The sequence below is a fragment of the Dermacentor variabilis genome, chromosome 8 (genome assembly GCF_050947875.1).
Source record: "Dermacentor variabilis isolate Ectoservices chromosome 8, ASM5094787v1, whole genome shotgun sequence".
NCBI lineage: Eukaryota > Metazoa > Arthropoda > Arachnida > Ixodida > Ixodidae > Dermacentor > Dermacentor variabilis.
Window position 1 is genome coordinate 122432686 of NC_134575.1, and position 22269 is coordinate 122454954.

At 42.3% G+C, this 22269-nt stretch overlaps 1 protein-coding gene across 4 annotated transcripts in view; it reads left to right on the forward strand.

Moving 5' to 3' along the window:
- Positions 1 to 14657: 14657 nt before the first annotated feature.
- The window catches only part of LOC142590566 (nose resistant to fluoxetine protein 6-like), a 109751-nt gene continuing 102139 nt past the window's right edge, over positions 14658 to 22269 (forward strand). For all 4 annotated transcript variants that reach the window (XM_075702847.1, XM_075702848.1, XM_075702849.1 and 1 more), the window contains exons 1-2: positions 14658 to 14863; positions 15177 to 15940. In XM_075702847.1, the coding sequence (XP_075558962.1) occupies positions 15538 to 15940 (403 nt within the window). In that variant the 5' untranslated portion in view covers positions 14658 to 14863; positions 15177 to 15537. The remainder of the gene's footprint in view (positions 14864 to 15176; positions 15941 to 22269) is intronic.

The following is a 22269-nucleotide window of genomic DNA, read 5'->3' on the forward strand; positions in this document are numbered from 1 at the left end:
TTTATACGGTTTTTTAAAACCAGTTCATCACATTTTTTTATGTCGCTTTGAAGTAAAGCGACAGCTGCTTCGTACTGCATGTGCTTAGAAACAAGCAACGTATCATCTGCATAGTGGAAAATCGTACATGAAGTAGTTACCTGTGCCAAGTCACAAACGGACAAATTAATAAGAAGCGGAGGCAAAACAGAACCCTGTGGAACCCCTACGTTAAGAAACCGTAAAGAACTCTTCTGGTCACCAATACATACAATCTGAGACCGATTTAGCAGGTAGTTTTGTATAAATGCGTGGAATTGTCCCCGAAACTCTTAATTGTGTAGTTTAGCACATAGAATACTGTGGCTTACCGAATCGAAAGCCTTATATATATCTAAAAAAGCCCACAGGCTACCTGGTTAAGTTCAAATGTTTGATATAGAATATCCGAGAATTCTTAAAAAAGCGCATGCGTGCTTCTACCAGACACGAAGCCATACTGGGAAGATGATAAGATGTTGTGTTTTAAAACGAAACCCTCAATCGTTTCAAGCACGTGTCTTTCCAACAGTTGCGCTAAGAAAGGAAGAACAGAGATGGGGCGATAGTTCTTTGGCTTCGAAGCATCTCCGCCTTTAAATATCGGTATCACGCGTGCTCTCTTTAGTGCATCTAGTATTATGCAATTATCAAGGATTCTATTGAAGATAAAAAGGAGCGGATCGGCCAGAACTCTGACGTTGCGACATATGTCTTCTGCCGATAAGCCATCAAGTCCGACAGCACGGCTTTTTGTAGATCGATGCAACAATTGATATAAGTCTTCTTTATTTATTGGTGGAAGAAATGCCGAGTCTAGTATCGAACCAAGACCGCCGTTGTGGCCAACAGGATTAGGCGGTCCATCATCATCAGCGCAAACCGAAGAAAAGAAATCATTGAAGCTGTCCGCCAGATTTTGATTGCCAAAACATTTTGTTATCGGATCCAAATACGTACCTGGATGAGAGCCTCTAAGCTCATTTACCAGGGACCATATTTTAGCGTGTTTATAACACTACGAAAAAAATTTATTACGAGAGTAGTTCCTCTTAGAACAGCGCATCAGTGCTGTAACTTTATTCCGCGCTTTTCGATAGAGACATTTTAGCGTTTCGTCATCAGGGTGCTGTCGACACCACTTCCACAGGTTTTCCTTTTCTTCAGTAGCTTTTATTATCCGATTGCTCAACCAGTATAGGTGCGGTCTTCACTTTCGGTCCAAGACTGTTTTTCTACATGCCTTCTTTAAATAGGAAATCGCCGCTATAAAATTATTATATAACCTGTTCGGACAGCTATTTGTTAACATTGCATTCCAGTCATAGTGGGAAACTAGCAGGTTGAATTTAAATCATTCAAATTTTTCAATGTATTGGGATTCCTTACTTTGGGATTGTTGGGAACTTGGGAATGAAAGCTGGCATCCTATATAATAGTGGTCTGCCAGCTTTTTTGTCACTCGGACGGAATTGATATTCGAAAAATCTATTGAACGGACCATCACGTGGTCAATACAGGAAGTCACAACACGAGAAAAAAAAGCTCCTCTCGTGTAACCTCGTTAACAACTGACTCAATGCGATAGTCAGCTAAGATGTTCACGTAATTGGTAACCATGGCTTTCTCAGAGTTTAAAATGTCTATATTAATGTCTCCAATAAAACAAACGTTCGAATTAGGAGGTAGAAAACTGAGATTTCTCTTTAGTTCATTCAAAGATGTTTGCACATATTCGGAGGGGGACGATAAATCGCAGCCAACAACAAAGCCACGTTAGAATTTCCCAAGCGGAAGGCGAGGCTTTCCACCCCCGTAAAAGTAAACGTCGTAATTGTAGTTACCCATTTAGACTTGATGAAAACTGCTAATCCACCACCTCTCCTGGCCGTTCTCGTAAAAAAGTGTCCTTGGTAATTCGGTAGACGGAACTGCGACAACATATCATCTTGAACATTTATCTCCGACAGTATAAATGCATCCACTAAGGCCATGACGTCATAACATCGACAAGGAACTGATCCCAGTATTTTCTTATGCTTCTTATGTTATGCTTATTATTATTATTATTATTATTATTATTATTATTATTTATTTTATTTATTTATTTAGAAAATACTGCAGGCCTTGTAGTGGCCCTTGCAGGAGGGGCAGAAATACAGAAAAAGACAACAACAAGGAAATGCAAGAATACATGAGTAGCAAAACAGTAAGAGCAACAATTAATTACATTGGAATGATTGCAGGGAAAAAAAATTAAACAATTTCAGAAACACTGCAACAAAACAAGATAAAAAGGAGCAAACAACACTTTTCAACTGTCGCATGTTCAGCTTTCAACGCATTCAATGCTGTCAGTGTCAATAAGAAGCGATATGGGCAAGTTATTCCATTCGGTTATTGTGCGAGGAAACAAGGAATATTTAAAGGTGTTGGTCCTGGCAAAATACGGAGTTAATGACTTGGCGTGCCGGTGCCTTGTTAATCGCCCTGTTAGTGGTTGTATGTATTGCTGCGGATTAAGAGATAGCCGATTATTCTGAAGCAGATAGAGGAACTTAATCCTTTCAATCTTCCTCCGCAATTTTAGTGTTTGTATATTATTCATTTTCATTAAGTTTGAGGGAGAGTCTGTTGGACGGTATTTAGAAAATATAAAGCGCACAGCTTTTCGCTGAATTTTTTCTAATGCATCGATGTTGCGTTTCGTGTGCGGGTCCCAAACAATTGCCGCATATTCTAGTGTAGGCCTTATAATGGTGTTGTAAGCCAACAGCTTGGTTTCCGGAGGTGCCATTTTTAATTTATGCCTGAGCAGACCAAGTTTTCTTAAAGCTGAAGCACATGTAGTAGAGATATGTTTATTCCAGGAAAGATCGTGCGTTATGATAACCCCCAGGTACCTATATTCCTCGACTTCGGATAAGGGTTGAGATGCAAGATCGTAAGTAAACAGTAAAGGGTATTTTTTTTTTAGTAATTCTCATAGAAACTGTTTTATTAATGTTGAGCTCCATGTTCCACTGCTGGCACCAGGAATTAATGCTCTGAAGGGTAGAATTTAAGAGGACTTGGTCTTCGTGGCATTTAATTTCATTAAATAAAACACAATCATCAGCAAACAATCTTAATTGAATGGGTTGAGCGATTACTTCTACAATATCATTAATATATATTAAAAATAACAAAGGGCCAAACACGCTTCCTTGAGGAACACCGGAAGTAACTGGCACTTCATCTGAAGAGCAGTCGCTTATGCTGACGAATTGTGTGCGCTTAGTTAAGTATGCAGAAATCCAGCTAATTAAGTATGGCGGCAGTTTTATTATTTCGAGCTTCTCAATTAGCTTATGGTGACAAACAAGATCAAATGCTTTTCTGTAATCCAGAAATACAACATCAATCTGACCAGGTTTATCAAGAATGCTAGCAAAGCTGTGGATGACTGAAGCTAACTGAGTGACGGTGGAAAACCCCTTCCTAAAGCCATGCTGTACCGGTGTGAGGATGCTGTTGTCACTTAAGAATTCTTTTATCTGGTTAGCTATAATATGTTCCAATAGTTTGCAGCAAGATGAAGTAAGGGAAATCGGTCGATAGTTCGTTATTAATGTCGCTTCGCCTTTCTTAAGCACCGGTACAACCCGAGCCGATCGCCAATCTTTGGGAAGGGCGGCTGAAGATAAAGATACACCAAAAATGCGCACTAGAAAACGTGCAACCATTTCTGCATAGCGGCACAAAAAGGCATTTGGGATGTTATCCGGTCCTGGTGATGATTTCGTTTTTAAATTTAACAGCATAGAAACCACACCGCTCGTCGATATAACAGCAGGATCAACATAACAAGGGGTACGGCTGAAGGGTACGTGGTTCGGGGCACTTGAAAATACGCTGTGAAAAAATTGATTATAATGTTCTGCTATACATCGCTTCTCCGTAACCGTTACACCATTGTGTACAATGCAGTCAATGGGTTTCTTTGTGCTAGCTAGATGGTTCCAGAATTTTCCTGTATTATTATTATTATTAGTGTTATTATTATTATTATTATTATTATTAAGGTATGGCGCTGCCAGACGCTGTGCTTATTTGCCTGACATATTTAATAAATTGCCAGAAGAAACTTTTAACACGACATCAAAAAGCACGCTCAAACGCTTCTTAAAGCATCTACATTAAGATTAACCTCTTGTATATTTTTTTTCATTGCAACGTTTACCTCTTCAACTTTTGTTATATGTAGATAACCAAATGTTATCTTGTTCTTTTCAATTTTTGCCATTCGTTTTATTTTTTTATTTTTTTTCTTCATGTCTCATCAATTTATGTATATATTTTTGCCTTGTCTATCATATTCATTGGCACGGTCCTACAAGCCAACTAAGGCCTAGACCGGCCTGCTTGTGTTGTTTTTGTATATTGTGTGGCAATAAACGTTATTATTATTATTATTATTATTATTATTATTATTATTATTATTATTATTATTATTATTATTATTAATATTATTATTATTGGCCAGATATAGTGGCAGATAATTTCAATAATTTTTTCACGCGTTTTTCTAACACTGCGCAGTCGCAGAGACACACTTGCTCACTCAAACTGTTCAAGCATGTGCTTTTTTGCCCACGTTGTCGAAGGAAGATCTGAGGTGAATAATTTTTTAGTTTCCGACCTAATAAACAACCTGGTATAGATGGGTTGGCTGTGGCCACACTAGGAAGAAATCTTGACACATTACAGACATACTGCTTTTTATGATTAATGGTTTTATAAGCACCGCATCAATTCCGGAGACATTAAAAACGGTGATTGTTAAGGCACTGCATAAAGCAGGACAAAAACATGAAGTTGAAAATTATAGACCTATCTCTGTTTTGCCTATACTCTCTCAAATACTGGAAAAGTTTGTTTGATTATATGACTTCATTCTTAAAGAAATTTTCAATCCCAGCACCAAGACAGTTTGGATTTGTTGCTGAGTGAGGTACTATAACATTGTTAGAAGAGTTCACCGACGAATTATATTCTGCTCTAGATAAGAACCGGTATAGTTGTGCTTTGTTTTTGGATTTAGCAAAAGCGTTCGAAACTGTAAATCACGATATTTTATTGGAAAAGTTGTTTCGTTTGGGTTTCAGGGGACCCTTTTTTTATCTTATTTCCAATTATTTACATGATAGGTCACAGGTGGTCATGGGCAGTAAAGAAATTGTTAGCGCTAGAAAATATATTACATCTGGTGTTGCACAGGGATCCGTGTTTTCCCCTCTTTTATTCAATTTATTTATGAACGACTTTCCCACGATAATTACAAAAGCCACTGTGTATCAATATGCAGATGATACAGTTCTACTCACTCGTCATATGCATTATGAAGAAGCTATTAGTGCCCTACAAAATGCAGTTCATAAAGCTATGCAATGGTTTGAAGAAAACTGTGTTTATATCAATGCTAAGAAAAGCAAAAGCATGTGCTTTCGTAGTCCATTAAAAACTCAAAAAATAAACCTGCCAATATTTCTACATAATGAGCATTGTATTTCATGTAAATGTACTGCTATAGAATATGTGGATACATTCAAATACCTGGGTATAACGTACAACAGCGGTATGTCTTGGCAACATCACATGGCGTTTTTGTGTGGCAAACTACGTAGTGTTGCATATTTACTTTTCAACATGAAAGGTTTAGTACCTCTACCTGTCAAGAAAATGATAGTGCATGCACTAGCGTACAGTGTGCTGAGGTATGGGATAACAATCTTCGACCTTTGTACAGAGCACTGGAAAAATCGGATTGATAAACTACTAAAAACTATATTAAAAAATGTGGCTTATGGTACTACACTTAACGACAATAACATTTTTCAGGAATTAGGATTTTGCACATTGGAGGATCTATTTACCAGCACTGTTATATGCGGCATAACTGGAGCGATGAATTCAAAGAGGCATACGATGCACCTCGATTGTTAAGAAATAAAAACGTTTTAAGGTACCCTATTCCACTACTAAGTATGGTGAAGCGAGAAGAAGTCTATACATCACAAAAATATTTAACGATTTGTCCGATGAAGTCTTTTTGGGAACTTCGAAAAAACAATTGAAGAAATTATTGATGAAATGTTGAAATTTAGTCCTGATCTTTACTTAAGTTCTTTATGTGTTTCTCTTTATTTACTATGTCATTGTCTGTTAACGGGTAGTACTACCAAACATTCTCAAAGTTGAAAGAACGACCTGTTATTATGTAAATGTCTACCTTTTCACTTTTTATGTAAATATGTAACCACATCGCTGTACCCACTCTGCCGGGCCTAGCGCACAATTCCTCGTGGACTTAGACAGGCACTTTTTTGTTTTCCTTTTAGATCTGAATGAATAAACATTATTATTATTATTATTATTATTATTATTATTATTATTATTATTATTATTATTATTATTATTATTATTATTATTATTATTATCATTATTATTTCAGTATACCAATATCTTTGCTCCAACGAAACTTCAACGCCCTATCGCGTATTCTCCTTGTCATACTTAATGGATTCCTAGAGACAGCTACAATGACAGCGGAATTAAAAACGGCTATTGTATCTCCATTATTTAAAGGAGGAAAGAAAGGTATTGTGGACAGTTACCGACCTATTTCGATCTTGCCTATCATGTCACAAATAATAGAAAAATTTCTCTTAGAAACTATGACGTCATTTCTAGATAAGTTTTCAGTTATATCGAGTCGTCAGTTCGGCTTTGTCGCGGGACGGGGCACCATTGCTGTGCTCGAGGAATATTCAGACGAATTAAACACAGCTTTAGTACAAAACATGTTTGCATGCGCTTTGTTTCTCGATACTTCTGAAGCATTCGATACTGTGAACCACGAACTCCTGCTTGAAAAACTATTCCTGCTCGGTTTCAGGGGGCCCATTTTACCAGTTCCTAAAAACTATTTATCCGGCCGCTCGCAGGTGATATCTTTAGACAACGAGTTATTCATCAATAACAAGCTACCTTTGAAAGCTGGAGCGCTTCAGGGCTCTATATTGTCTCCTCTTCTTTTAACATATTTATAAATGATTTTTCTTCAGCTGTATCGAAGTGTATGATATTTCAGTATGCAGATGACACTGTCCTTTTAACTAAACATATCTGTTATTCAAAAGCAATTGCGTTACTTCAAGAGAGTGTGTACGATGCAGTGACCTGGTTTGCTGACTGTTTGTCAATAACAACAACAAAAATGATATGTTTTAGAAATAACAACAACAAAAATGATATTTTTTAGAAATCCACTTAAAGCAACGGTTACAAATTTACCCTTGTTTCTACACTGTCGTACTTGTCAATCGTGTCTGCGTGCCCCTGTAGCATGTGTAAACTCCGTTAAATACCTTGGTGTTTTCTTTGACAGTGACCTCTCATGGAATGATCACATGACATATCTTTGCGGCAGGCTCAGAAGTGTTTCCTCGCTGCTTTTTAACGTTAAATTCATTGTTCCGATGTCTGTAAAAATCACTATCATGCACGCCTTAGCATACATTGTGTTACGTTATGGCACTACATTGTTCGGGTTTTGCTCATCTCGATGGCTCTATCGAATTGACAGAATTCTAAAAAATATGTTAAAGTCCATTGCTTATAACCCTTCCTCGGCCGACAATGTGAACTTGTTTATAGATCTGGGTCTTCCGTCATTTAAAACTACGTTCACTCAAACGGTTGGGGTAAGACATTTTTGGAACCCTGATTTCAAACAGGAATATGTTGCTCCGCGTGCAATGCGGAAAACATTGCGTTTTATAGTACCGCACTGCAACACAAGATTTGGTAAAGCTAGTAGGTATGCTTATGTCCCAAGAATATTCAATGACCTACCTGATCATATATTTACTGCGACTTCGAAACGAACCTTGAAAAAAATGTTGAAGGCACTATAAGATATGTATAATACTACATTTCTCTTTTCTTGTTTCTTGTACTTCTTTTGTCACTGATTTCAGCTGAGTTTCTGTTTCATTGTTGTGTGATAAACTTCACGAGCTTTTAATTTCTGTGCATGTTGCCATTTTGACTTTGTTTGCCGACATGCCGGGCCAAGTCACGCAAGCCACTTCCTTGGCTTTGACGGGCCTGCCATCTGATGTAAGATTATTGTAAGATGGCAACAATTATTATTATTATTATTATTATTATTATTATTATTATTATTATTATTATTATTATTATTATTTATTCCAGCAGTCGGCGGCAGATTTTTGCCACAGCCTGACGTTTATTTTCTGCAGAGGCACTTCAAGGGAATGCAGCCAAGGAGCCTGCCTAGTACAGCCCGGATCATTTAGCGATCGTCTCTCAGCAACCAAGAGTGATAACCGAAAGATCTTCACGTGGCGATTTCCAAGCCGGCGCAAGCAAGATCGCCTCCCTTTCGACCAGCCAGAGCACCAGAGGGCTGCTGTTCGTCTCAGCGCTGCCTTTAAAAGACTGGACGACTTCCCGGCTTTCTGCAGTCGGCGGCAGATTTTTGCCACAGCCTGACGTTTATTTTCTGCACAGGTGGAGTGCTTTTCTGTACCTTGTTTTTAGTTTCTTAGTGTCTTAGTTTTTTTTTTCGCCGACTGCTGGCGGCCGAGTGTTAGTGTGTATTGTTGCACTGTTATGCGCGACGGTGATGAATGTATTGTGTGTCAGAAGGCGTTGCCCGACGATGGCCGTTATATTAGATGTACGGATTGCAAAGAACCGTATCATTTGGGGCAGAACTGCTCTGGCATTGCTCCAAACACGTTCCATACGATGCGGACCACAAAAACAAAAAGTCTGGGTGTGCAAAACCTGCCGTACTAACAAAAAACGTACTGGCTCCAGTTCGCAACAGGTTCCACAACCTACAGACAGCTCCGATACGCTAGCAGCACTCTTAGCAGAGATAAAGGTCATGAATCGAAATGTGGAGTCGCTGCCAGAGCTTCACGCGAAGGTGGATTCCCTGCTTCTGTTAAAGGCAGAATTCACAAGGCTTTGTACAGTGGTTAATGTCGTAGAGGAATCCGTGAAGTTCCTATCTGCACAATACGATGATGCGGTCGAAAAACTTAAAGCTGATAAAGAGGAAGTCTCGGCTCGCAGGAAAGAAATGCAGCAACTACAAGAAAGGGTGCTCGCTCAAGAATCATTGATTCATCAACTGCAGCAAGGCCTAAATGATTCCGAACAACATAGCAGGAACGCCAACATAGAAATTCATGGCTTTAAATCGAGAACAGATGAAAACCTGACTGAGTTCCTTTATGACCTGGCCGAGAAACTCGAGCTAGAGAAGCCTCGTAATGGAGAAGTGGTAGATACACCGTCTTCCAAGCAAGAAGCCATCTCCGCCGATCTTGGTACGATCCGCTTCAATTGCTGTTCTGGAACGCTGGTACGCAGCGCGAGACAAGCTGCAGAGCCTTTGTGAATCGGAATCATTGGACCAGTTGTATTTCAATGAAAAATTTGTCGCAGTTCAACAGAAGGTTATTTTTGGGTAGCAAGGACCACAGGAAAGAAAGCAGGCTACAAATTCATATGGGTAAGAGGCGGCAAAAATCTTCGCAAAGAAAGACGAAGCCGCAACACTCATTCGAATTACTTGCGACGCGGACATCGATAGGATAACATCCCTGATCGATCATTGCCTAGTACACTAGAATTTCCAGACTTTGCCACGTTTAAGGCAAACTTTGGCCGAAACGAAGATCATGAATTCACTTTGATAAACTTGAATATTCGTAGTCTCCGCAAATATTGGGAACAATTCAAGATTTTAGCAGAAGAATCGGCGGGTTTTGTGGATATATTTGTTCACACCGAGATAAATGCACCAGAGCCCTGTCTAGATACGTTCACAGTGAACGGTTATCGTGCCAGTTTCATTGTACGCCCGGTACGCCGTGGAGGAGGGATCGCGGTCTTTGTGAGTGGAAAATACAATGTTTCAGCTGTTGACGTTACATTTATGCATGCGGAATGTTTTGCTCTAAACGTGAATTTATTACACGCGGCCTTTACATTACTCGCGGTATACAGGCCACCATCTGGTAGCATGACAAGATTTGTAATTTAACTCGAGGAAATACTTCTCAGGTACAAAGATGCTGAGTTGTTCTGCCTAATACGTGATTTGAACATTGATATCTTAAGCACAAACAAAATTTCTATTTCAGATTACCTATCCTCACTTTCAGCCTATGGAATTGAAAACACTATCACTGCCCCCACACGTGAAGATTTCTTGAGCGGTCGTCAAGTTAAGTCATGTCTTCACCACATAGCTGTTCGTGCGCCAAATCACACCTTGACCTCATTTATCATTTCTCAGCGGCTGGCTGATCATTATTTAACCACCTGTCGTTTCTCTCCTCAGTCTGGAACTGCTTCATCAAGTTTCAGTGATGTTAATAAGATACCCGTGTCAATAACAGATGAAAGAAAGTTGGATGCATTAGTGGCACCTTTTCACTGGACAAGTTTAATGGCGGACGATTCAGCAGAGGTAGTTTACTTAAAGATGTGCCGTAAACTTGACGAGCTCAAAACTACTTGTACGCGAAAAATTACGCGTAAACAAAAAAGGCGGAATCATGATTGGCTTAGTCCTCAAATTTTACGGGCAATCGCGAACAGAGACTGGCTTTGGAGACGTTCCAAGCAGGCTCCTAAAAACGCAGACCTTCGCTCAGATTACAGAGCCGCCAGAAACAAAGTTGTAGCACTTATTCGATCAGATCGACGACTGTACTTTCAACACTAGTTCTAACTAGCATTTAAAAATCCTGTAAAGATGTGGTCCCTGATTTACCATCTTCGTGGACAAGACGGGAATGCACCTAGTTTTGATATTTCAGTAGAAGAGCCTGTTTCAAAAGCTGATGGTTTCAATAAGCATTTCAAGCTCGCATCAGAAATGGCAGCAGCTCGACAAGGCGTAAAATTCACTTTAAAAGAATCTTTGTCAGCTTCCGCACATCTTCCTAAGTTATCAAAGGAAGATCTTGCCAGATTAATGTTTAGCTTCAAGCGGAGTAAGGCCACTGGAATAGATGGCATATCGGCGGCACTGTTGCAACGAAATTTTGACGCTCTTTCGGACATTATGCTCTTTCTGCTTAACGACTTCTTAGAACATGCTGTCTTGCCAGAAAAGTTGAAGACCGCTATTGTAAGACCACTGTACAAGGGAGGTCAGGAGAATGTAGTTGAGAACTATCGACCGATCTCTGTTTTGCCGATCCTTTCCCAAATACTGTAGAAATTTCTCTTTGAACGCATGATGTCCTTCTTAAACAAATCGGCTGTCCTTTCAAAACATCAATATGGTTTTATCCCAGGAAGGGGCACCATACATCTTCTGGAGGAATTTGCAGACCAGTTGTACGCAGCATTTGAGGAAAACTCGTTTAGCTGCGCCCTCTTTCTAGGCGTAAAGACAGCTTTTGATACTGTTAACCATACTATTATTATAGAAAAACTGTACTTACTAGGCTTTCGAGGTCCCTTTTATGCCATTCTCAAGAATTTATTTAGTGGTCGTTCTCAAATTGTTAGTTTAAACACCCAATCAGAATATAGTAGCAAGCTACGTGTGCAGGCTGGTGTACCACAAGGATCCATTCTGTCCCCACTACTCTTTAATATATATCCAAATGAATTCAGCTTAAAAACTTCCAAGTGTTCAATATTTCAGTATGCGGACGACACAGTTTGTCTCACAATACATATAAACTACGAGACAGCAGTTAATATATTGCAGGAAAACATGATTCATGTAAGGAAATGGTTCGCTGAGAACGGAATTTCAGTTAAGACACAGAAAACAAAAATATGTTTTAGAAATCCGCTAAAGACAACCCTTATAGACAAGTATTTTTACATGATCATGATTCTCTCTCTTGTCGTTGTGAGCCCGTTGAATATGTAAATTTGTACAAATATCTCGGGGTGATTTTCGATAACAGTTTATCATGGCATGACCACTTGGCTTACGTTTGTACCAGGCTACCGAAGGTTTCATGGTTACTCTTTAATGTCACATCTTTGGCCCCAATGTATGTGAAGAAAACTAATTTATGCACTTGCGTATAGTGTTCTTAGATACGGAATCACCTTATTTGCGTCATGTCCTTCCCGTTGGCATTGCCGAATTGATAGCATCTTAAAAAAAACATGTTAAAGAGCATTTCATATAATTGTCATATCCCTTCCGGGGCGGACATATTTAGCTTCTTACGTCTTCCTTCATTCCATTCTCTTTTTTTGCAAACAGTTGTTCATCGCCACTTTTGGAATTCAGAATTTTTAATTAAATATGATCCTAACCGGAAGTTGCGAAAAACCATTCGATATTTTGTACCACGGAGTGTAACAAGGTTTGGAATGGCAAGACGGTGTGCTTATGTGCCGGACATTTTTAATGGGTTACCAAAATAACTTTTTGCTGTAAACTCTATGCGGAACCTAAAAACTCATTTTAGAACATTGTGTTGATTCTTGTATTCTTTTACAGTTGTGCTTAGATGTATGAGATTATGTATTTTAAGTTTTGTTTGCTTGGAGTTAGTACGGGTGTCTTTGGTTCTGGTTTTCTGATTGCCTTGTTGTTTTTTTATTTCTTCAGCTGAACCTATTGTTCCTTTCAATGTTCTGCTTGTTGTTGCCATTTTGTTACCTCTGCCGTAAACTGTCGGGCCCAGTCCTTGAAGCCTCCTGTTGGCTTTGACGGGCCTGAACCTCTCTGTATCCTCTACAAAGTGGCAATAAATATTGTTGTTATTGTTGTCATTGTTATTATTATTATTTGTCATCATCAAACGCAATAACTTATTGGAAACGATAATTTCCAGTTATCCTATACGCTACGCATCAAACCGGTAGGTCATCACATGAGAGCCAGCATACGAAATCACAAAGCAACTCGTCTGACTCCAATCTAAGGACCAGGGCACCTCTTCACGAAACCTTCTCACGCTAAAACGTTTCTACGTTAAGAGAGAGAGAGAGAGAAAAGCAGATGCCAGCAAACGAAGATGTTGCATAGGCCAATAGCAAGCGTTGCCAGCAGCAAGCAGAACTTACTAACGAAAAGCTTTGTAATTTCTATCCCAGGTATTTGGAATGCAGTCGTCCTTAGTCTTCAAAGCCATTATCGTCGCCGACCTCTCTGTTTTCTTATGCACACTCACGAATCGTTTCTTGAATTGCTGCCCATGTAAAAAGGCTGCAAGATACTCGAGGAAAATTATTAGAGCTAAATAGATCAGGCAGTGACCTGAAAATAAGCTCAGGACAATCAGGACAAGCCAGTAATTAAGTTTGCTAAATAATATTGCTACTGGCGTGATGAAAGGAACAAAAATAGCATTTGGTATAGTAGGAAATAATTCACACATATAACGGTGCAACACTCCTTATTTCTGTTACTTATGTACGATTTCTCTATAAGAAAAAAGATTAAATGAAATGCTGATGTATTACGTGCCAGCATTACGATACGATTATGAGGCATGCCGTAGTAAACGTGGCAAGAGAGCAGAAAGGGAAATAGCCTGAAAGGCACGATCTGCTTCAGCTGCGCTACGAAGCATCGTGTAATGGAGGACACTTGATCAGGTCTGACCATGTAGCTTCTTTCCTTTTTTGGCATTTTAGGCCCCGTAGTATGCTGCCAGTGCGGCTACGAATTGAACCCGCCACACGGTGCTCGTCAACCGATCGTGCCACGTGCAATGAGCCAGAAAAGCCACTCTCGGGCCAGAGCTGCTCTTCCTGAATAATGGCATGTCACCGACTCACCGAAGCCAATCGCAGGTTGCTAACCTGTGAATTGTAAAAAAATAACGACTTATGCCCTATGCTGCATAGTTCTTTTTCATTTCATTGCACTTTATCAGTGATTTCCTTTTCCTATTGCTCTCCGCAGCAACGCCTCAGACGTGACCGCCATCCGGAAATTTATTTTTGACATGAATGGGACAAGTGCGGTGGCCACGTCCACGGAGCTACGTGTTTGCGCTCTTTTCCCGGGCATTGAACAGCTCGGCTGTAATTTGCTGTTCGGGCTGTGATGATGCCGAGGTTGCGCTCAGCTCGTGCGCGCTGGCCTGAATCTATGACATGGAAATCAACTTGAACGGAAATAAACGGAATTCAACGAAAAGGATTTACATCCGTATAACTAGGTGAACACGTTGTTCAGGATCCGTAGTGACCAAACCATGGCCGACAGCATTACGTCAATCCTTAACATTAATTGGAACTGTTCCACTTAGTTTATTACCTAGCGTGATCTTTTGCAATTAACCTACCCTCTATAGCACGCTACCTTTTCGACAGTTTCGTTTAAACTAATGCTCTCAGTACGCGGAAACCACCTGCTTGTTTTAAAAATCGTTTATCTATGCTCCGTTACAGGAGAGAGATAGAGAGAAAGTCGTCTTAGGCTCAAAAGTGGTCGGCAACGCTGACGCAATATGCTGCCGCGGGTGTGGAAAGGAGTGTACTGATCGTCCTCCGTGAGAGACGTTGCTAACAAGCTGGTTGCCCCCTCTCCCTTTCAACATCATTTGCATGCACGCCGAACACTTTGAGGATGGCGTTAGCTCACAGCCGCCGAACAGAAGAGCGGTGAGACGAATCACATGAAGCCGGCGACGTGTTCATGTAATTTCCCGTCCTTTAAGTGTGCAGAGAGCGTTAGCTATAGCGTCATTTCTTCCTCATCTCACCTGACCAGCTCCATCGACGTGGACTTACGGGACTCCGATCATCTTTCAGCTCCGAACTTTAGGTGACTGTATGCTTCATCATTGCTCTCACTTTCCTTTTGGCTTCGGGCTATCTGGCGCTCTTCCGCTTCATTTTAAAACAACTGTACGCCTTTAATCTCAACTCAGGTAGCGTTTGTTTCTTTTTCATTATCATTACTCCAGCCCGGTATTGGCTGCTGTCTCTGCGCTTATAGTTCTTCAGCAAGCATTGTGCGTGTGTGCGTTTTTTTTTTATCCGGTACAAATCTTCTTTCTGCGCACGCAGCTGTGCCACTGCTACCGCTCAGAAATATCATTTATTATCAGTCTCACTATTGCTTTTGTTAATTTCAGGCTGCACTCCGGAAGACTCGAAGCCAGCGTCAGTCGCTATTGGATTCGCGAGACTCATTAATACGCTGCCGCCATATCGTAAAGGTCGGTCAGGCCTTCTACTAGTGTCCACTAATTTTCAGCGCGTACCGCTATACATGACTGACTGACCAATATGTTGTGGATGCGCTAAATTTATCTACCCTTGTTTGTTTGTTCGTTTGTTTGTTTTCGCTTCCTCTTAACCGCACTAAAAACGAACAAAGCGCTGTCGTGACTGCGTTAACTCATCTTTACCAGTGGTCTCCATCCTCGTCTCTGTACATAACGCTGTACCTCACACACATCTTGTCAATGGTAGAGGGAGACTGCTGGCCCATAAATGAGCGGAGCTTGTCTTTCCCCACGAACCTCACGCTTTGCCGCAATGTTTGCGCTGTCACCTACGAGAAGCCACAGACGTGGGAGTTCATCGGCAAGCGTAATTGTCTTAGCGGCGGGCTTGCTGTTGTCGATCAGCGCCCGATGCTCGCGAGCGAAGAATGTGACAAATGCGTCCGAAGGAGTGTCCCCGGCGTTCGTGTCGACGACAGCAGCCGCAGCGGGCTCCACCAATGAGACCGGCTTCATGCACATGCTACGAGACTTCGTCGCGAGTGGCTTCGACAACGTGCCTCCCACTTTGACGCGCAAGCTGCTCGAGGCCGACATGCGGCCAGAGTGCAGCTTGGCACTACTCCGGACAGTGACCGCCTTCAGGAAGTTGGAGCCATGGGCATTGAGGCGTGAGTGAGCACATTTTCTTCCGCACGATGCCCCTGAAATGACGAAAGCGGTTCCAGACTTTTAGAAAAAAATGATAATACAACGGTAGTAACTGGTGTGGTTACTAAGTTTAACTGCCATTACTACCCGTTTAATAGGTGTTTACTACCTTCGATAATTTAGACGTCATAGGGTGTTGGAGTTTACTAAGCCGTTACTAGGTTTCATAGACCAGTTGGTGGACAGGGGGCGGTGGGGGGGGGGGGTATTCTGCACGAGTCCACCTCATGGGCTGTCCATATCGGCCGCTGCTGTTTGGCTAGGGCCGCTCGCCTCTTCCTCTCTCGTACAGCTGCACCTAATCAGCAGCGGCCAAAATGAACAGTCCACTAGGTGAACTCTCACAAAATAACCCCCGCCCCCAGTACTATACCTCGTCTCACACGTGGCCAATTATGCTGTGTAGTTGCAGTATTATTGCGATGCTTAGTTTTTATATAGTTATGTTCGATTAAAACTTATTTGCTGCGTTGTGGCACTCATATGTGCACACTGTACGTTATGCAAATATAGATTCTGAGCTTTGTTTATTTGTCCAAATGCATGCCGAAAAACAACCATATCCCACCGATACAATCTGTGCTGCAAAAGTTTATGGCTATATATACACTTACGAGGTGATTGTTAGAAACATGCTAGGTATAGCCTCCACAGTGTTGCATGATACGTTGCTCGCCTTTGTCGTTTCTTCCTTTCTGCGCAGTGCAGTTTATTACACGAAACTTAATAATCCCGCTACGCATGACCTTTAGGTGCCGTAATTTGGTTAGTGGACACGGTAGTTATACAGTGGAGCAATACGGTCATTTAGTTACTTTTTTTTTCAAACGCGTTTATAATATACTTTCAGAACCGAAACAACCTAATTATTTTTAGCGATGAAAGTGCCGCATGTTATAAAAAAACTACCCCCCCCCCTAACTTAATTAGGTAAGAAATGCCACTACACCGCTTCCATTACTTTCTATGGTTCGCAAAGTTACTACTTGTGCTATAGTGGTACCCACCATCTCCTTTGGGTAATAAATGCTACTACATGTGCCGTTACTGCCTACGATTACTAGGATCTTAGTAAACTGTGTCACAAGCCGTTACTACATTTTAGTTGGTATAGCTGGCATGAGCTTTTTTATCAAGAATGTAGGGCATGTCTGTTCCTCATGTTGCGGTTAAAGGGACCATGACATGGTCGTTGAGCTCTTCTGCGCTTATCATTGTAAGTGAGAGTTGCAACACACACACACACATGCGTGCGCGCCCGGGGACACAGAGAGTGAGAATGAGAGAGAAAGAAATCGGTCCCTAAGCGAACTTCTCAACTACTAGTTTTAATTTAATACCGGTGCCTCTAAGCCCACTGGTCCGCTAAAGCGACCACAATATTACTGTGCTTTTTATGACGTGAAGAAGAGCGGCGCCACCGCTGTGTCGTCTGCTCCGAAACATTCCGAAACCACATACGCGCCGCGCCACACAGGCTGCATGCCCACCGCTGAGCGAGTGAGTGCTCCAGTGGACACTGAATGCTGCGAGAGGGCACGGGCTGAACGTGTAGCTTTCTGAGGTGAAGTGTTCGTAGAAAAAGACTGAACGGTTTGTAGCACGCTAGTCGTTTCGTACCCCGCTGAGCTCGCACGTTATTGCGTTTCGTGGCCTTTCTTCAAAACTTACAAAAACGACGTCGGACTCTTCAGGCAGCGCACGCTCTGGCACCCAACGGCGTAGCAAGGACGTCACCGTGCGATTTATTCCCGCAATGCTTTCACTCGGGCAATGAAAAAATGCACATACCATAAAATTCTGGCAGAAATCATCTGAGACAGACCGCCGAGATGCAAGAACAAAATCACGCGTATATCGCGCGCAACACGCAGAGCGTACTTCACTTCGTCCCCCGTCGGGGTTGTCATACTGCTGTACGGTCCAACGATTTATTTATAAAATAAATAAATAAATAAATAAATAAATAAATAAACAAATAAATAAATAAATAAATAAATAAATAAATAAACTGCAAATATTCTACTACTCCGAACGCACTCAAATTCTGTCACCTCGCTGTCGGACGTGTGTAGCTTTAGCATGAGATGCACATTCCATTCTCGAAAATTTGGTGTCAGGGACTCTTTAAGGGCCAACAGTGTAAGCGAATAGTAAAGACTTCTCCCTAGCCGAGAGCGCAGCACACGTTGTCAACGACAGATGTACGTTTCGCGGTTGTGTGACAGAGGCGCGTCAAGGGGCGGACCTATGTCCCTTTCATTATTGTTTCTCGTGGGGCTCTGCCGTGTCTTCCTTTTAATGTCCGCGAATGCACGAAAAATTGTCGCGCGACTGGCCGCTCGAGGGAGATTACATGTATTTGCGGGCTTCTTTCAGGCTCGGAAAAATATTTTTATGCAACACGTATTGACCAACAGAAAGCTGTATCGAGAGGTTTTCATGTCGCTCTACAATTGTCTCATTGACACTTTTCATATAATTAAGATATCCGAGAAGTTGAATAATTAATTAATTAAGACTAATTGTCCAATTGGGCGGAATAAAAAAAAGCTATTTGAGTATCTCCAAGCGACGGCAAACAACATCACCTCTGTTCTGTCCAGCTACGTGGCATTCGCATATTTTTAAACTATGGCTAAACTTAGCTGGGACACCTTGTATGTTTACAACCGCGGCTACCCACGTGCCTTACTTTGGTATCATTGTGTAAAGGCTAGAAGGTATTACTCGATTACGCATGTGTCCCGGGCACACATGGTGCCGTTGTCGCGGCATGCATGATGCAATGGCAGCTGAATTTAGCTTCTCGCCCAGTGGTCATAGAGCCATAGGTCGCCAGAACGTTTGTCGATACGGGAGGGAGTCGCGTATAAGAGAGCTCAATCTGCAATGATAAAGCCACCAAACTCAAATCTGTGCTCCTAAGGAGGCATAATGCCTACAAGTAGGTAATTTGCTGCTGAAACTTAATGGTTGCTCAGCTATGGCGCCCTCGCGTTGGCACGTATACAGTCCAAAAACGGAGTGAATAGACTCGGGCAGCAAGACGGAGGGATGCCAGTTCGCGCTCACCACCTTTGACTACGGCGGGCCCACTACAAATAGGGAACGAGCGCGATCGCGCGATTGGACTGTAGGAACCCCACTAGCTGTATCACATAAGTTAAGCATGCAAGCTTTGCAGTTCGTGAATAAATGCCAGTTGTGTATTCGGTTACGTAATTTCTCTACCCCAGTGCCCGTACCAATAGCCGTACATCCTCAGCAGCACGCACAAGACGTTTCGCGTACCCCCATTGCGGCTGCGTCCCCGACACAGCCTACAGGATAATTTTGCAAATAACCTACGTGCTGCAACCTGACGGATACATGCCATACTAGGTGTCGCACGTACAACTTGAGACAAAATTTTAAAAATATGCAGATGCCACGTAGCTCGACAGAACCAAGGTTGTTGTCGCTGGGAGATACTCAGATTAAATAATTAGGCCTAATTAATTAATAAATTTTTCAAGCATTATAATGAGATGAAAAGTGCCGATGACAAAATTGTAGAAGAACAGTAAAATCTCCAGATACAGCTTTCTGTTGCTCCAATACGCTCTACCTAAAAGTGTTTTTTTTTTTCCAAGCACGACAGAAGCACACGAATACAGTCAAAGTGCCTCGAGCGCCCAGTCGCGCTGCAATTTGTGTATTCGCGTGGCAATTCGGCTATTTGTGGGCTTCGTTCATCATCGCAGTCTAATTATCTCAGTTGGCGCAGCGCATGCGCATAAGTGCGTGGCGACCGGGCGCTTTTCCGTCTGACGAATGCACAAACCCAGCACGCGTGCTGCATTGAAACCGAGCTGTAGGTCAGCATGCTATACACCGCCCTCCCAAGCTAGCACGTCATGCCCATGCATCCTAGCCTATGGACATTTCGGCGTGACGTAGGACATGTTCCTACCCGCCGTGGTTGCTCAGTGCCTATGCTCTTGGGCTGCTGAGCACGTGGTCGCGGGATCGAATCCCGGCCGCGGCGGCCGCATTCCCATGGGGGCGAAAACACCCGTGCACTTAGATTTAGGTGCACGTTAAAGAACCCCAGGTGGTCGAAATTGCCGGAGTCCTCCACTACGGCGTGCCTCATAATCAGAAAGTGGTTTTGGCACGTAAAACCCCATAATGTTTTTTGAGGACATGTTCCAAGGTCGATCCAAATAGGTCGCGAAGCTTCGGACGAAAAGCAGTTCAGTACAAATTGTCAACGATATCAGCAAGGGTGGTCATGGGACCAGCGATTGAAGCGCGACTGCGTTTTGAGGGAACAAGCATTGTGAAAGAAAAAGAAGCGTTTTTTTTAATTCAAGCGAGGCACAGTTAGATTTTTTCAACGAAAAAGAAAAAGTCCCGGTCAATTTTATATATTCGTGGCGAGTTAAGAAAATAGAAGTTCATTTAATTTTTTTATTATTAATAAATATATTTCCTTTCAGTGGCCGTCGTTACAGGGGGCGGCGTTGACGCCGCTATCACTCGCAATGCAATGCACCTCTTGAAATGTGAAGAAATGCGCACTCGTGAAGTTCACCTGTTCAAATACGCACCGCTCACACGTTGTGCTTTTTTGCTGGCCGAAGTGTGTCCGAATTTGGTGACGCGGGTAGCTTCATCGCTTCTTAACCTGTTCAGTCAAAAGCAGTGAGTTACGACCGCCAGGTAATTGTGTAGTTGTTTCAGTGCGATTGCGCTGGCCGACGGGCTTGGCATCCGACGACAGGATCAGCCCTGCGCACCTAAAGCTTTCGTCGGTCTCCATAGAGAGTATGTTCGGTGCAGGGGTGTATTTCGACAACCGTACTGCTTGCCTTTTCCTGCATCGCTTTCCGCTCTCAAAGCTCGAAATGCCCATCAACTCGAATGAGGGGGCATTTGAATATATAGCTCTAAAGGCAGGCCAACACAACAAATTTCGCGCCTTCGAAAACAAAATGACGTCATTTCTGTTTTTAACGGATATGGCGTCACATTATTTTTTTTTCTTCCGCCGGAAGTGTTCCCTCCAAATACAGATGGCTCTAAGCCCCACGAACCACCGATGAACCGCCATGTTTTGAACGTATGGGCTCCAAAGGAAGCTTCGCTACCAGGTATATTTACCTTGCATGTTCTATTCCCCCGTTCGCAGCGCCAAAGCGCGCCGCCGGCCACCTTGACTGTGCTGGACGCAATGCTGCATAAAGCGCCCAATTTTCGCCAACCTAGCGTGTGGTACGCGCTCGTGCCACGCCTGATTATGTCCGGGCCTTAAAAGTCTTTCAACTTGGCTTTGAAAGCTGGTTTCGACCTGGTTATGGCAAGACCTAAATAGCGATGCCCTCATGCATGATTTTGCCATCTCCCCGCTTTCCCCACTTCTCCCCCTCCCCAACTCCTCCGATTTTACTCATATGCGCGCCATCTGAGCGATGAACCTAAAAAAGATTAGAGTATGGGATTTTACATGCTAAATCTATGATCTCATTGTGAGACGCGCCGTAGTGAGGACAGACTGTGGGTTAATTTTGACCAGCTAAGGTTTTTTAACGTGCAGCTAAATCTAATTACACGGCTGTTTTTGCATTTCGCCGCAATCTGAATGCGGCCGCCGGGACAGGAGTTGATCCCACGACCTGGTGCTCAGAAGAGCAACGCAAAAGCCACTACGCAAACACGGCGGGTAGCGATAAACTTCGTTGTTAGCGTACGCGCTGTCCTGTCGTTTCCTGCCTCCGTTCGGCGCTTTCCTCACTAAAAAGGGTTTTATGTGTCTGAATTATTGCTTCATTAATCCAGCCAAAGCGGAAACCCGTTTGCAGAATATTTGTATTCATACATGCTGCACGTTAAAGGTGACATTGCCTTGATCGCGGTTTGTCCGCTTGGTTCGTTGCCAACGGTTTCGCGAAGACGAACAACGTCGAAATTTCAACGTAAGAGGGTGGTGCTAAGACGTCACAAACCCGATCTTGCAGTTACCTTTTAAGCCTGTCACGAGGCATCGCATTCAAGAGGAAGTTTAGCTCGGACCCAACTCCGACGCGGCCTGTTCAAGTACATGTAAAACGCAAAAACCCATTTCTGAGATCACCCCTGGACCGATTTTAATGAAATTTCTTGCATTTGAGAGATAAAGTTAAATTCTAGCGACTGTTGGAAGCTGAACTTCGATTTAGAGTCTGAATTTTATGAAACGTATTCTCCAAAATTCGAAAGCTTCAAAGAAATATAGGCGTGCAGTTTTAAATTATTAGCTCTACAT